The 15,449-nt window shown below is 36.0% G+C and overlaps 3 protein-coding genes across 4 annotated transcripts; 2 read left to right on the top strand and 1 right to left on the bottom strand.

Annotated features, from left to right (window-relative positions):
- Positions 1–4,106: 4,106 nt before the first annotated feature.
- Positions 4,107–5,994, top strand: LOC147539134 (Ribosomal protein S30 family protein). Its single transcript, XM_086642139.1, has 3 exons — positions 4,107–4,286; positions 4,376–4,513; positions 5,732–5,994. The coding sequence occupies exons 1-3, from the start codon at positions 4,283–4,285 to the stop codon at positions 5,776–5,778; spliced, it is 189 nt and encodes a 62-aa protein (XP_086498265.1). The 5' UTR covers positions 4,107–4,282; the 3' UTR covers positions 5,779–5,994.
- A 2,586-nt stretch (positions 5,995–8,580) lies between these two features.
- On the top strand, positions 8,581–10,468 carry LOC147539133 (jacalin-related lectin 19-like). Its single transcript, XM_086638854.1, has 3 exons — positions 8,581–8,810; positions 8,984–9,202; positions 9,797–10,468. The coding sequence occupies exons 1-3, from the start codon at positions 8,691–8,693 to the stop codon at positions 10,178–10,180; spliced, it is 723 nt and encodes a 240-aa protein (XP_086494980.1). The 5' UTR covers positions 8,581–8,690; the 3' UTR covers positions 10,181–10,468.
- On the bottom strand, positions 10,338–15,043 carry LOC147539132 (uncharacterized). Of its 2 annotated transcripts, none has more exons than XM_086638852.1 (5): positions 14,934–15,043; positions 11,801–12,114; positions 11,594–11,699; positions 11,181–11,324; positions 10,338–10,795 (listed from the first exon to the last, which is right to left on the bottom strand). In XM_086638852.1, the coding sequence occupies exons 2-5, from the start codon at positions 12,067–12,069 to the stop codon at positions 10,535–10,537; spliced, it is 780 nt and encodes a 259-aa protein (XP_086494978.1). In that variant the 5' UTR covers positions 12,070–12,114; positions 14,934–15,043; the 3' UTR covers positions 10,338–10,534. The 2 variants fall into 2 exon arrangements, with proteins under 2 accessions (XP_086494978.1, XP_086494979.1); XM_086638853.1 differs by having other exon boundaries at positions 11,801–12,074; positions 14,934–15,014.
- Between the last annotated feature and the right edge of the window lie 406 nt (positions 15,044–15,449).

The raw sequence follows: 15,449 nt of genomic DNA, 5'->3' as shown, positions 1-15,449 counted from the left end.
GATCACCGCCCAGATCCACATTTATACATCCGACGACTTCTGATTGATGCAGCACATGTTTTCAGAAGCCCCGCCACACTGAATCGACCGAATTTTCTCAGCCACCACGTGTTTGTGCATTATTTTAGGGGTTTCTACTTTTAAGCCCCTGGAATTACAGAATTGCCCCTCTTTTTTGTCCCACACAATTTTCAGCCTATAACTAATTGACAAGTGGTCATCTATTCACCACAACTTCCACTAGAAATTTTAGATTTGCTCCCAATTGTACTCATTGATTTCTTAACCAACATGGGTCTATTTTTTTGAGATAAAGTGACCAGATCTTTCAATTTTTACCCTTTTAAACATTCTCCTGTAAAACCTTAGTCACCAACCATATAAATAACCATTTAATACCAATTATTTGGTAAACTTAGATATCCCTCTCTCATTTTCTCTAACCTATTTTCTTTCTCTAACCCACCTTCTAAGCCTCTATCTCCCCCTCCCTTTTTTAGTAGTTAAACCCTAAAACTATCTTCTTCTCTTTTTTCTAACCTCCACCACCTCTTCTACCCAATTTCTTTCTACTTTCTTTTTTTACATCTACTTTCTATTTTCTATCATTTTTCTTCTCCCATTTCTTTTCTACATCCAATTGTTTTTTGGGTTAATTCCGTTTTGGCCCCCGATTTGTGACCAACTGGCCGTTTTAGCCCCCATAAGTGTCCGGCAGTTCGTTTTGGCCCCAAGGGCTAAATTTTTGACGAAATTATCCTCGGGGGCCAAAACAGAATTATTTGTGAAAAAGGTTAAAAACAAAAAAAAACCACATCACACCTTTCTTTATCATCCACCTCATCTTATCACTCCTCCACCACACCACCTCCTCTCCACCTCACCCTTCTTCTCCGGCGGAGTGTTGCCGGCCGGAATAAAAAATTCCGGCCGGCCACTTTAGTAAAAAAAAAAAAAATTCTCTCTCTTCTTCTTCCTTTCTCTCTCTTCTTCCTCCTTTCTCTCTCTCTCTCTCTTCTTCCTCCTTTCTCTCTCCCTCCTCTTCTCTCTCCCTCCTCTTCTCTCTCCCTCCTCTTCTCTCTCCCTCCTCTTCTCTCTCCCTCCTCTCTTTATCTCTCCCAATTTCCGGCGAAGGTAAACCTTCGCCGGAAATTTCTGGATCTGGGGTTTCAAACCCCAGATCCAGATCTCTTCGTCTGGAATCTCCCAGACGAAGAGAGGGTTCTCTTCGTCTGGGATTCCAGACGAAGAGTTCTTCGTCTGGAATCCCAGACGAAGAGGATTCTCTTCGTCTGGGAAATCCAGACGAAGAGAAGGTTCTCTTCGTCTGGGATTTCCCAGACGAAGGGGATCTGGATCTGGGGAAATCCCAGATCCAGAATTTTCCGGCGAAGGATTACCTTCGCCGGAATAGAGAGAGATAAAGAGAGGAGAGAGAGAAAGGAGGAAGAAGAGAGAGAAAGGAGGAAGAAGAGAGAGGAAGAAGAGAGAGAAAGGAAGAAGAAGAGAGAGAATTTTTTTTTTTTTTTAAAAAGTGGCCGGCCGGAATTTTTTATTCCGGCCGGCAACATCCTGTCGGAGAAGAAGGGTGAGGTGGAGAGGAGGTGGTGTGGTGGAGGAGAGAGATTAGATGAGGTGGACAAAACAAAAAGAAAAAATAAAAATTACAGAAATGCCACCGGGGTAGAATTGGGAGGTTGGATAAAATTTGGGGCCAAATAGGAAATTTTTGGGGCCAAAACGAACTGCCGGACACTTATGGGGGCTAAAACGGCCAGTTGGTCACAAATCGGGGGCCAAAACGGAATTAACCCTTGTTTTTTTAATTTTTCTTCTGAACCTTTCTTCCTTTACCTATTCTCAAAGTGCTATTATTGGGATTTGGAGCATAATTTGGATCATACTTGGAGAGCATTTGGAGCAAGGATTTGAGTGATTTCTCTTTTTTGTCTCATTTATTTCCATGTATTTTGTTTATCAATGTATGTCTCTAAATTCAATGAGTAGCTAACTTTGTATCTAGGGTTATAGATGAAACCCATACTTGGGTTTTTTTTAAATGTGTTATTGATTGATTGAATCCTTTACTTGAGCTTTAATGTCTATTGATTGTCTTTCCATATAGATTTTATAATATTCTCATTGTTCATATTTTATAATTAGTATATCTCATGCTTTCATTAAGTTGTTAGATGGAATATGCTTGTTAGCTGATGAATGATAGTTAAATTGGTATAGTCTTTATGTGATAGTCAATTAGAAATGCATAATTATGAAATGTGTTGATCAAGAATATCTTCCAAAATCTAAATAGTTCTTTATGTTAAATTTTGAGTTATAATGAAAAAAATGATTAGTTAATTAAGTGCATGTTTTAGAAAGTCAATTTATGTGGTGGAATAAAAAATCTTAGGTTTCTTTCCCATCTTATCTTCCAAAATCTAAATAGTTCATTATGTTAAATTTTGAGTTATAATAAAGAAAAGGATTAGTTAATTAAGTGCATGTTTTAGAAAGTTAATTTATGTGGTGGAATAAAAAATCTTAGATTTCTTTTCCATCTTGATCTCATTCTTCTTAGTTTATTATCCTTTTCTTTTTTAAATCGTTTTCAACAACAAAACCAATTTTACGAAAGGGGTGTTAATTTAAGATTTAAATCGAAAATACTTATCCTTGGATCGATTTCCGAACTAACGGACTTACTATAACTTGATCCTGTATACTTGCAGGAAAAAAAACCCATTTTTGGCCTATCAAAGGACTATTTGTTTTTTTATCTATCATCACCCAACAACTATTCAAAAGTAAATTACTGGCAAGACAACTTAATTCCTTCACAAAGACTACTTTTATCTTTAGAAGCAACGTCATTCGTACCAACTTGAGTTCAATTTTCTTTTAACTGTGTTTTCTTTCTCCAAGTCGGACGTTCAAAATTTACGTGCTCCAACTTGTGTGGGGGTGGGGGTGGGGGGGGGGGGGGGGGGGGGGGGGGGGGAGGGGCGTGTATTGAGATATGAGACAAATCGAGATAAAGATATCCTACGATCAAGATGAGTCAGGATATGGAAGATTTGTTTTCCTATATTAGGATATATTCTGTAATTATTTAACGGTAATATTAAATAGAGAATATCTAGTTTAGGTAGGAGAAACTAAGAAATCATAAATTTCTCAATAAATAAGATCTAGTTTTAAGAGTTAATTCATTAGACTACATTAGTTTAAATTCATTTATTGTAACGAATCACCAATGTGGCTTTACCCGAGAATGTAGATCGTGAATACCGACTGAACCTTGTTAAATATGGTGTTATTTATTTATGTTCATCAATCTTCAATTATGATATAATCGTGACTTTAACACTCTTTTCTTAGAATAAGTTAACCCACCTTGTGGTATGATAATGAAATGATCGTGTTTGCCATAAATAGGTCGAATCTCTGAGTCGTTGAATAATATCGCGATCTTTCGTAGTTGATGGCGAAACTGTTTGGTGCGAATGAATTGGCAGTATTTGCCCCCAATAAATCCTTCATCCCAATAAACTAAATCTTCATCTGCAAACTCTTGATCATATGAAAGAGCGTGGATGTGGCATCTGCTAATGTAAGTTTGTCATCCATTTGAATAATTTGTTCTTCTATATAGATGTCATGCATGTAAGACTGTCATCCACTTAATATTGAATTGCAAGGACAATCTAAATGTCTTGAGCGGTCGGAAAAATTTTCGAGTTCCTTGCAAGTTTTGCCTCCTAATCGTGAGGAACATAGGGGCATTCAAGGTAGCTATCTCAACCCATTGATTGTTCTAGGTACAACATTGTCACCATGCACTGGGTTTTGGAGTAATGATCGACTTCCAGTTTCGGTTTAAACAGTACGAGCTAAGCCCAGTCTTACTGAGTTTTCTTGGATAATCTTGTATGTGGACCTCATACTTATTAGTCCGAGGGGCACGGGAGTGCCAGGAGAGGGGTGGGCGCCCTTACATAAGTAAAAGTGTTAAGAAACTCATGTGTAAATAGGCGTCTTTAGCAATAACATGGGGTGTCACTAAACAACCCACTATTTGTACTATCTAGGTCAAATGGCCAAATGGGAACCGACGAGAATTGTAGTGCCTATAGAATTCCTACGATATAAAAGTCATTCCCGAACAATCACTAGAACCCTAACCCTAACTATAAGGAAGATCCGTCGTCCTCCTCTACGAGCTCATCTCTCCAAAAGGCAGAAAAGAAAAATAACAGCGGAAAAACCCTAACGATCAACCATGGGTCTGAATCATGATCAATCATCTTCTTTACTTAGTTTCTGGTTGTGTCAATCTATTCAAAATTTGATTGTTCATCTTTATTATTTGCAGGTAAGGTTCACGGATCTTTAGCTCGTGCTGGTAAGGTAAGAGGTCAAACACCAAAGGTAGCAAAGCAAGACAAGAAGAAGAAGCCTAGAGGTAGGGCTCACAAGAGGATGCAATACAACAGACGATTCGTCACAGCTGGTATCATTTCTCTTTCTCTCTCTAATTTTTAACCTCTTTGCACTCTCCATATTGAACTTATTAGGGTTTTTTTTAGTATGTTTTAGCAAATTGTTGCTAGAAATGGATGTGTTTACCTGATTTGTGCAGTTGAGTGTTTGACTATGAAATATGAGCTCAAACGGATTAGATTTAAACTTTCAAGTGTCTAGGAATGGTGTTCTTTTAGGGTTTCTCATATGCCTCGTTATTAGTTTAAGCTTTAACTTATCCTCGATTTAGGGTTTGAATGTTTTTCTTAAATTTAGAACCAAAAGGTGACTAGGGTTACTATTTACAAGTGTTTCCTTACATGTGAGGCGAAAAAGATAGAATCGCCTCAACCTAATTTTTTTTGGGGATCGCGCGAACCTGTTTATTTTTGGGGATTGCCCTCGAGAAATAAGTGGAATTGTTGTTGTAAACAAACTCATATTCGCTCAGACCATAAGTAACAATTTGATTTGGTTAGAAAAGATTAAGATATGATTAGTAGAAATGTTGGAAAGAGAACTCTTAAGCAATGTTTTAAAAACTTTGAAGGCATACGCATTGTGCTGAGTAGGTCACCTGATTCCTCGAGGAGTACGTATTTGAAATCTAGGCTAGAACATTTGTATTTGACGCTACCGGTTATTTTTTAGTTGTTGGGTAACAAAAGAATATCGGTATTTTGTTTATTAAACATTTAGGATTTTATATTACGGTAATTAAGTATAAAACTGTGCTCTGCTTTTACATAATGATATAATTTTCATTCAAAGAACAAATAGTTTACTCCCCTTTTACGCGACAAGGCGTACGCCTCGAGGCGTCGCTTCTCTTTGTGGGAGCAAACTGCCTTGAAGTGTAAAAACATATTTTAAAACATTGCTCTTCAATGAGTTTCTCTCGACCATGAATCATAGATACACAATTACAGAAATATCTCTATAATTTGTTTGATAACTTGAAATCATCTACAATCTATTACATTATTTTCCCCCCTTTTTAACACTTTTTGATAAAGTGATATGGAGTTTATCTAAACGTTGGAAAAGAAGGCGAAAACTGGTTTTCTTGTTTTGAGTTGTTCACTTCAGCACTGATTAGGCGTTTTAGTCTTTGTCCTGTTCAGAAGTTACTTTTCTTAGTAGAAGAATGTACTATTTCGCCCATTTCTGAATATTTGTGTACTTAATGAATTTTTCTTTGTTTCAGTTGTTGGATTTGGTAAGAAAAGAGGACCCAACTCATCCGAGAAGTAGAGAGGTTGAAGATGGCCATCAAAGTCTTCTTCAACTAGCAACCTTCTTTTGTTTGTTTAGAAATTAAAGATAGTTTCAAGATTTCTTAGTTATGGATGGTTTTTTATTTCCTTCAGTTTAAGATATGTTATCTTCATATATGGCTGATAGAGATATTGTTTAAATATTGAATTTTAAGTTTGATTTCAGCCAATGGATTTTTATCGGGTTTCTCTCTTTCTCTCTCTCTCATTGTTAAGATTGCTTCTCCATTATTATACTTAAAGAATTTAAGCATTAATTTTAGCGATGCTTATTAATTTTAGCGATGATAATACTAGTTCTTCTAATTTCTAGTTTTTCGTCAATAAAGAAGCGAATAAGCACTTGGCTTAGTTGATCTTACTAAAAAAAGAAAATTGTGCTCCTTGTTTTGTCTTAATTGGCTTAGTCGAAGGAATTCAAGTCTTTTCCCATAAGGCCCTAACTATAAAATTGAACTTCTCTGTCAGATTCATAGCTCTTGGTTTCCAACCAAGAATTAAGAATAGTTTCAACTGGTACAGGTTTGTAGGCAGTGCTATCCCTCATAGGTTTGGGGCACGTTATCGATCTTGTGTTTATCTGATGAACTACTAGTAGAAATGTTTTTTTCAACAATTGAGGAATGACCAGGGAAAAAGTTCACCTTCTTCTAAAGAAGAAAATCACTCCTTCATACCTTTTTCTAATCTTGAATATGATTCTTGTCTCAGAATAATCAAACAGTCCTTGAGTTTTATATTCGAAGTGTCACAATGAAACTTCTAGTGCTAACTGTTAAGGTTATACTTTATTACTGAGTGTCTATTAGAAATGTAATGAGACATGATTCTCAAAATGGAAGGCTCAAATGGTATTATATAGAAAAGTGGCTCAAATGGTATTATATAGAAAAGTGTAATTATGTAAGGAAGGCGGCCAATACGTGGACAACTGTTTTCTTTATATGGACAACTATTTTCGGGACCGGTGCGAGTCTATTATGCTTGACTTAATTGACTTTGGTTTAATAAGGGGACAACTCCATAATATCTTAAATACTAACAGTTACTAATTTGTGGATCATTAACAAAATAATAGTTCAAAATTGAAAACCTAAGTTGTCTTCTTCTTCATCATCTTCTTCTTCTTCCTTCTTCTTATTCTTGTACTGCTACTAAAAGTGAACTATAGTTTCTACCACTTTCTTTTGTTTTTTTATCAAACCCTAGATGAATGAAAAAGATAAAACTCATCAATCTCCACTTCCCTTATTTTTTAGTAAACTATAGTTTTTACCACTTCTCTTTGTTTTTTTAATGAACTATAGTTTCTACTACTTCCCTTTGTTTTTTATCAAACCCTAGATGTGTTTTAATCAAACCCTACATTGATGAGGTAAACTCTAACTTTTTTAATTTTATTTTGTATTTTCGTTTGGGTAGTTTGAAAGAATACAAAACGATTTCAATTCAAAAAATCGGAGTGAAGAAGAAATTCCCAGAATTTCGTGGAAAATCTACGAAAATATGCTAGATTTTCGTGGCATGTTTCCTTCTGTCTTGTCAAATTTTCGTAGGAAATCTACGAAATTGGCAAGTAAGATTTTTTTTTTTTTTTTACAAAAATTCAGAAATTAAGATCTCTCGTGTTTTGTCGATTTTCCACGAAGCACGAGCAACTGTACTTGTTTGTAAAAAAAATCTAGGGTTTTGAAATTTTTGAGTTCTAGGTTTTAAAAGTTTAATGGGTTTTAGGGTTTTTAACTAGATCTGATGTTTCTGGTTAGGATATCCTTCAACATTTCCCTTCCCTTTGTTTGATGTCATAATCATCTCTAAAAAAAATTCTCTCTAGAATTTTGGGTTGGTTATGAAGATGAAGTAGCAGAAGAAGACCAAACTTACTTAAGGTTTATGAGAAAAGAGGGAGGTGTTAAAATAATACATCTAATTCTAAGAGGACTTGAGTGAAAATAATAGAGAGTCGTCTCCTTAGAAACTGGTGTCCATATAAAAAAAATAGTTATTTTGGTTGTCCACATAAAAAAGTTGTCCATATAAGAAAAACGGTTGTCCACGTATTGGCCACCTAATGTAAAAGGTCAAATATAGCCATGATGAAAACAATAAATTACAATTATGGTATATACGCTCCAGATGTCAAGCGAAACCTTAACCTTGTGTCCCGAAGTGTAAAACCGGAGAGGTAGAGAGGCCTTTGTAAGTATATTAGCAATTTGATCCTCTCCAGGTAAGTAATGAACTCGAAGGTGACTAAAGTTAACTTGTTATCGTACAAAATAGAAATAATAGAAACATGTTTGGTGGCTTGCTGCGAGAACGAACTATCAGGTTCACTGCAGGGTAGGTGATGTTGGTATTATCGCAGTAGATATTAGGGGGTGCCGATAAGCAAAATCCAGTTCCAGCGATAAGTGGTTGAGTCAAGTATAACATAAATCGACTTGGTCTTAGACACCCATGTGCTAAGATTTGTGTCCATATAGACATAAATCCCTGATGTGGACCTCTGATTAGCAGGTGACCAAACCCATTCAGCAATGGAGTAGGCCAGAATTTAGATTGACATGACTTGATTAGCCCCATGCAAAGAAAATAACCTCTTAATCAAGAATATAATTTCTGGGTCTTTGCAATGCCAATTAATTTTGAGTTTGATGACTAAAAACCTAACGACATCAAATCCAAGTGGTAGAATCTTACCTACAATCGAGCATATATTTATTGACCGCTAAAAATTTCAACTATTATTTAATGGAGGAATCTTTTGACACATACTAATGTTTATGTGGTACACCTATTAGAAGAAGAAAAGAATACGCAATTCCTTAGGTTATGTGTTAGAATCCGATTCTTCAACTTTCCAATTCTTTAAATTTACTACTACACATGCATTTCCTCCCAAACCACTCACTTCCCATTTTTTCTATAGCTAGGTTTCCTTCTTTTCTAGGGTTTCCTTTGCTTGGTGATATCCTCTCTTGTGGAGCCTCTTACAATCTAAATATGGTAAGTGAACTACTTCAATCTTTACATTTCTTTTGTGCTTCATCCATATCTTACCCAATGTTTATAAATGGTTATTGTATTGTATGTATATATAGAAGAAATAGGATATACTATTAACTCAAATTTGCTTAATTTAATGGGTTTTTTCTTGCTATTTTTTTTGAATATTTTAGGAGGGAGAGAAGAAAGTGGTGGGGAGGAGGACCATCAAAGTTGGGCCATGGGGAGGGCAAGGTGGGACTGGTTGGGATGATGGTAATTTCACAGGTATAAGGGAAATGACGATTGTTTATGATCGTTGCATCGATTCGATTAGAGTGGAGTACGATAAGAATGGTAAGCCAGTTACCAAGGAAAAACATGGAGGCAACGGTGGCAATCGGACCGCCAACGTAAGATTTACCATAACTTTATATTCCATTTGTTCAATCTTGGCCATTAAAAAATTTGGGAATATAAACTTAGAAGATATCGACGCACTACAAGTTTCACACAACCCACTCTACCTTTTTCAATCTTGAGTTGTCGGTGCAAGTGGACCAAGTCAATTGCTAAACTCACAAGACCAAAGAAAGAAAAGCCAACAACTGATAGTTCAGTTGGTAGTGCATGTACTCCAAAATCTTGAGGTTCTAGATTCGATGCACAGTGAAAGTCCATAGTTTATTGAATTTGCGTAATTAAAGTTGTAAATAAAGAGCTTAGATGGGTTTTAGACTAGTAGTTTAGTTGGGCTTTAAGTCTCTTCTATAAGAGTTTAAATTCGGTGCAGAAGTTTAGGGGCCTAGTCTTCCTCGGCCGACCTATCATATGATTTGAAAAGTTGATTCATGACTATAGGGGTGCACATAGTTAAGCTTTATAGAAACTTCAAATCTAGCTGCAATTTTCTTGTAGGGTCTATGAAGATTAAAAGTGGAGGTGCTTCAAATAAAATTTAAGTCTATTAAGGTCCAAAATCTAACCTTTTCTCTTTGTGGAATCAGATAAAATTACGATACCCGGAGGAATTTCTTACGTTTGTCAGCGGGTATTACAGCCCGGTTGTGAATGGTGGTACCCCGGTGATTCGATCATTAACTTTCAAGAGTAATCAAAGAACTTTTGGCCCTTATGGAATCGAAGAAGGGACTCCATTTTCATTCCCCATGGATGGAGGTTTGATTGTGGGCTTTAGAGGAAGAAGTGGTTGGTATTTGGATGCAATTGGGTTTAGCTTGTCTCGTCCCCGTACATCAACATTTTTCGACATGGTTCAATCAAAGATCCAAAAATTCTTGGCCCAAAAAAATGATGGAGAAACTCCAAAGTCCAAGGCCAAGACCAAGACTAATACAAAACACATACTTGGAAAGGATTATACATATTAGGAAAGTAGTATGGGGGGTTGTATCAAGAAAGATGGTGGGGACATTGATGATATCTGTCCTCAATTTACATTTGTAGTCATATATAGATATATGAGTACAGGATTTAGGGTTCATGATTTGCATATTATTTGAGTATATGACTATGCTGCAAACATCGTTAACTACTAAGCCGTCGTATAAGTGTATTTCAACCGGGCCTCAAAGGACCCTTATTTTCTTCTGTTTTTGTTGCCGCTAGTACTTGTAATCAGAGAAATCAGCTAAAAAATCCGTTTAAGGTTCAGCCTCTCTTTTACAGTTCTACTTTTTTCTCGAAAAGAATGTTGGCAAAACTGAATCCTAGAGTCTTTACACTCAAATAAACAAATCTTTGACATCTCCAATAATCAAATCATGGTACTTAACTGGTACTCTAATCCTGTTCAAGACAGATGTTCGCTCTCCTTTACTGTTTGAAACTTTGATCTCATTCTTCACTGGAGGTATAACCTCAGGGCCATTACAAACAACTTCGTCAGTCATTGGATTGAATGACGAGTCTGCAGTTCTTTGGGTAGAAGATGGATCTTTACTTTTTTCTTGAGCTTGTCTATTGTTTTGTGGCTTGAATTGACTCTGCAACGATGCAATAAGTTTACGACTCAAGTCATCAAAGTTTCAGAGTACTAATAAGCATATGTAAAGTAAACGGACAAGGAAAGAAGTTGTTCGAACACCGTTCGAGGCCCATTAGTAGGCCCCAAGGAGGTGCCCTTTACTTCACTATAAAACGCACAAAGCACCTTCCACACACGCCATACAGCCTACGTTTATCTTAGGCATACATAAACTTTCTTGCTTCTTTTGATCGAAATTGAGTTCCAGGTCCCAAGTTGACTACTCCTCTCCACAGAATCAGAAAGGACGCTCCCAAACGCTCTAGGTCGTCTACCCCCTCCCTACGAATTCCTAAATCATATATATATAGTGTGTGTGAAAGAGTGATTAGTACTTTTCATACCTCAAACTCCTTGCCCTTTGTCATTATCTCTTTGTATGCATTCGGATCACGAGCTTTAAGAATTCCCCACAATATACCACCACCTAAGCGATAACGTTTGCCATCAGCAGTTTTTTGACCTCCGCAAGCCTGAATTGCATCTACCTGCAAGCTAATGTTTCAGTAAACAATCCCAGACCACGATCTATTTCATTCGAAGAACAAAGACATGTACCTCTTTTCAGAAGTCAGAGCTAAATTTTGACAAAAATTTAAGAACATAAACATTTATAAACAATGCTAAAGGAATGGAGGGCCGTAAGTAACTTACCCAGAACTTCATTGCTTATACCAAAATAAATTGTTGTAGTTCCTTACAGAACTAAGTTACAAAATGCTGTTGTGACAATATCTAAGCCAAAAAGAAATCTTACCTCTTTGACAAGATCGCTCAAAGCAGAAACACCGAGGCAACCCACAGCATTCCATACCAAGTAAGGTTTTCTCTCCTTTAAGCGTCTACAAGTATCGATGACGAACCTAAAAACAAAGTCAAACCAACACAAATTAGATAGGTAACATTCTTTGGCATTGAATTTGAAAACAAAAACTAGAAAACGTAAGAAGCAAGGTAAACAAACTTGTTTATGTCTGTAATATTTGGTCCAGGACCACTCTTATTGTTATTCTTCTTTTTCTTCTTCTTTGCCCTACGTCTACGGTTCTTGCCGGAAGATTCTTGATTTACTTTATCATCTTCACCGCCTGTTTCTGCTAATTTCAATTCTCCAATCTTCTCTCTACATTCTCCTTCCTCAAGCGTCTCTGAGTCAAGCATCTCAATATCTTGTATATCTTCTAGATGTTCCTCGTCAAAAATTGCATCTAGTACATTCTCACTTCCTTCCATGAAACCTAGAGAAGCACAATAGTTTTAAGGCATTTGCTGCAAGATCTGTTTTTTGTACGAAAGAAAAGGATCGAATTTAAGTACTTGAAGAAATACGTAAGAAAGTAAAACTCAAGTTCCTGATATAATTTGTGACCTTAGCTTCTCAGAAGCTTCATTAACATTAGTCCGAAGTTTAAAAAAGAAAAGCTCAACTTCCTTTATATGTTGAATGAGTGGGATACATTTTTTTCAACATATGTTCATCTAATACAAGCAAAGACTCTTGTTCTTGAATTTGACAAAACAATAAAATTTTAAAAAACAACGAAAGAGTGAATAAACAAGTTCACAACTCGATATCAACAGTAGCCCTACTGAAATCTAAAGTAGTACTCAATTTTTTAATTTACATCAAATTGAAACTAGTTGCCTTTCTATGTGTTTCTATAGTCTTCATAAATCACGATAATCGGCAACCGTGAAATCAATTTAACCTAAAGGACCATAAGTGTTTTGAAATCTGGATACACAACGGGAACCTAAAAGCAAACAAATCAAAGTCCATGTGGAAATATTATCCATATAGAAAATCACAAGAAGTACATTTGGGTCATAAAATGTCAAGGAAACTTTCCTTACAAAGTGGTTTTACTTTTAGAAACTTAGACACAAAAATCTAACATTTACCTAAAACAGGATTGTATATACTTAATAAAGCATCAGAAAGGAAAACTAAGAGCCCAAAATGGTGTTGAAAAAGGAAAACAAAGGAACAGCGCAGTATCACATTGGTTTCAGAAACAACGTCATCTACCTTCCAAAAGAATGGTGTAAGAAATGCTCAATGTGATCATAGGGAAACTACAACAAAGATTTTTTTATATGAACTCCAAGAGTCATGACATTCAGTAGGTATAGTAAATCATGATTAAATACATGAATTGAATAAGCCAGATAACTACCATCATTAAAGACATCTTGGGCCCTAAAGGGCATATGAAGACCCTTAAGGCTATCCGAGGGGCATGAAAACTCATTCCTACCTTTACTTTATGTATACCTTTAACACAAGTCAATAAATATGATGGGTTGCACCTCCACCGTGAATCATCTTTTGCATATGGGCCTTTGACCCATATGTTCATGGCCTGTTTAGGGTTAGTTTTCATGGCCTGACAGAAGTTGTATTATTTAGAGCAAGTCCAACGTGGGTGGGGCTGGGCTCCCAAATTTGAATTTGGGAACCCAACCCAGGCTTACTCCAACCGGGGAGCCCCCCAACCTCAAAATAGTGTTGTTGGGAACTATTGGGGCGTATCCCCTATTTAAAGGGGATCCACCCAAATATATCTTCCATCCTCTATCTTCTCTTTCAATCTATCTTCTCTCTATTCAATCCATCTTCTCTTTTCATCTCTATTCACTTCAATGTCTAATCCAAACCCCGAATATAATAACAAAAGTTTTTTAGATTGTTAAATACTTGTCCTGATGTTGATTTATCGAATGATAGGATCGAAGAAACTTTTGATTTTAATGAAACGTCGAACTCATCAGTTTCTGCTAAGCATTATAGTCATGTTTGTGATATTGTGCTTGTTATTGGTTATTTGCGTGTCGCTACCAATGTGATTACTAGAAACGATAAAAAAGGAAACACTTTTTGGAACAAAATTGTCGAACACTTCAACGAACGTACAAACCAAAATCGTGCTCCAAAGGTCTTAAATATCATTGGAGCGAGATTAACAAGCAATGCTCGACGTTTTGTGGTCATTCGGCATTGTTGCAAAGAATGCCAAGAAGCGGAGAAAATGATAATGATAGGGTAATTACTCTTGATATTACATTTTTTAGGCTAGTGTCTTTATTTTTTACTTATTTTTTGACAACATTATGAACTTAATTTTTTTTATTTTGTAGTTAAAGTCTGCACATGAATTGTTTAAACAAAACAATGGCGACAAAGGTTTTAAGTTCGAACATTGTTATAAAATTTTGAAAGACCATCCCAAATGGTCAACAAACTTATCTCAATCTTCATCAAACAAAAGAAAACCTTCTTTCGACCAAGACGAAGGATTTCCCTCTACAACCCAATAAAGACCACTGGGAAGAAAAGCAAGCAAGGAAAAAATAAAGCCAAAAGTGGTGAAAGTTCTACAGTGGCTACGTTTTGGAAAGAGAGAAATGCGAGTCACGAGTTTAGAATTAGACTTCTGCAAGAGTCCATAAATGTGCGAAACAAAAATATAGATTTGCAAAGAGAAAATATAGACGTTCAATGCCAAAATGCTGAAAATGAGCGGACGCAAATAGGGTTAGAATTGATGAACAAAGATACTTCATACATGTCTCCCACACAACTTGTTGTTCATGACACATTGATGGCAAACTGGGTGAATGGGATTTAGATTAGTTTTAATTTATTCTTTTTAGAATTTTATTTTAGTTGTTCTAATTATGTATGAACTTTAATGTATTTTAATGAATTTTAATTACAGCAATTGAAAATTTTGATTTGGGAGCTCGACGTTGGAGTTGAAAGCTCCCAAAATTGGGAGCCCAAGCCCGGGACTTGCTCTTAGACAAAACAGCTACAATCAAAAACCTAATGTGAATTGTGATAGGGCAAAAAATTAAAATCAAAATTAAACTTCATAGTATAAAAAACAACTAATCCTTGTAAACTAATCCAGGAACACCAAAAGGATGCCTAGAAACTAATATGTAAACGAAGTTTTCGTGAAAAGTATTCCAACAATGACAAATGGGAAAGAAGGAAGACACTTAAAACCCTAAAAGTGATTGAAGATAGGTATTAAACAATGAATTTTACACAGTTTAGAAACAGAAACTGTAAAAGATTGGATTGAGAGTACCTCTAACTGCAACAAACCAACTTGGAATTTCTAAAGAGAAAGAAGCCAAGCCTAGAACTGTTGTTAGTTTGTCTCGTTTTGGTTTTGCAACCAAAATACAGTGGTGGTGTAATTTAACAAGGAAAAAAAAGGGAAATTTTATAGGCCCCTCATTTTTGTTAAAGGCCCCCCTCAATGATTATTTACCAAGTGAAAAGGTTCACGGGGAGGCCCTATAAAACTTCGCAAAAAAAAAAGAGTTATTTATACATCTACACCCTCATATTTAGCAATGTTATAAATACACCTCTAAAATGAAAATATGTTTGGGATTAACTCCGATAGTCAATTTCTCAGTCGAATATCACTAAAGGTCCACGTCCCAACCACATGTGTGATGTTTGACAAAAATACCCTTTATAAGTATGTAGGGTTATTTAGACATCAACCCCCAATTTTTTCTTAACGATATTAACACTACACCTCCAAAATGAAAGTATGTTTGTGATTGATTCACATTCTCGATTTCCCGTCAAC

The sequence above is a fragment of the Eschscholzia californica genome, unplaced genomic scaffold, assembly GCF_041429995.1.
Source record: "Eschscholzia californica isolate CP2 unplaced genomic scaffold, dmEscCali1.0.p SCAF_5, whole genome shotgun sequence".
Lineage (NCBI taxonomy): Eukaryota > Viridiplantae > Streptophyta > Magnoliopsida > Ranunculales > Papaveraceae > Eschscholzia > Eschscholzia californica.
Note: the sequence above shows the minus strand (reverse complement) of the source record. Positions and strands in the feature narration are given on the sequence as shown.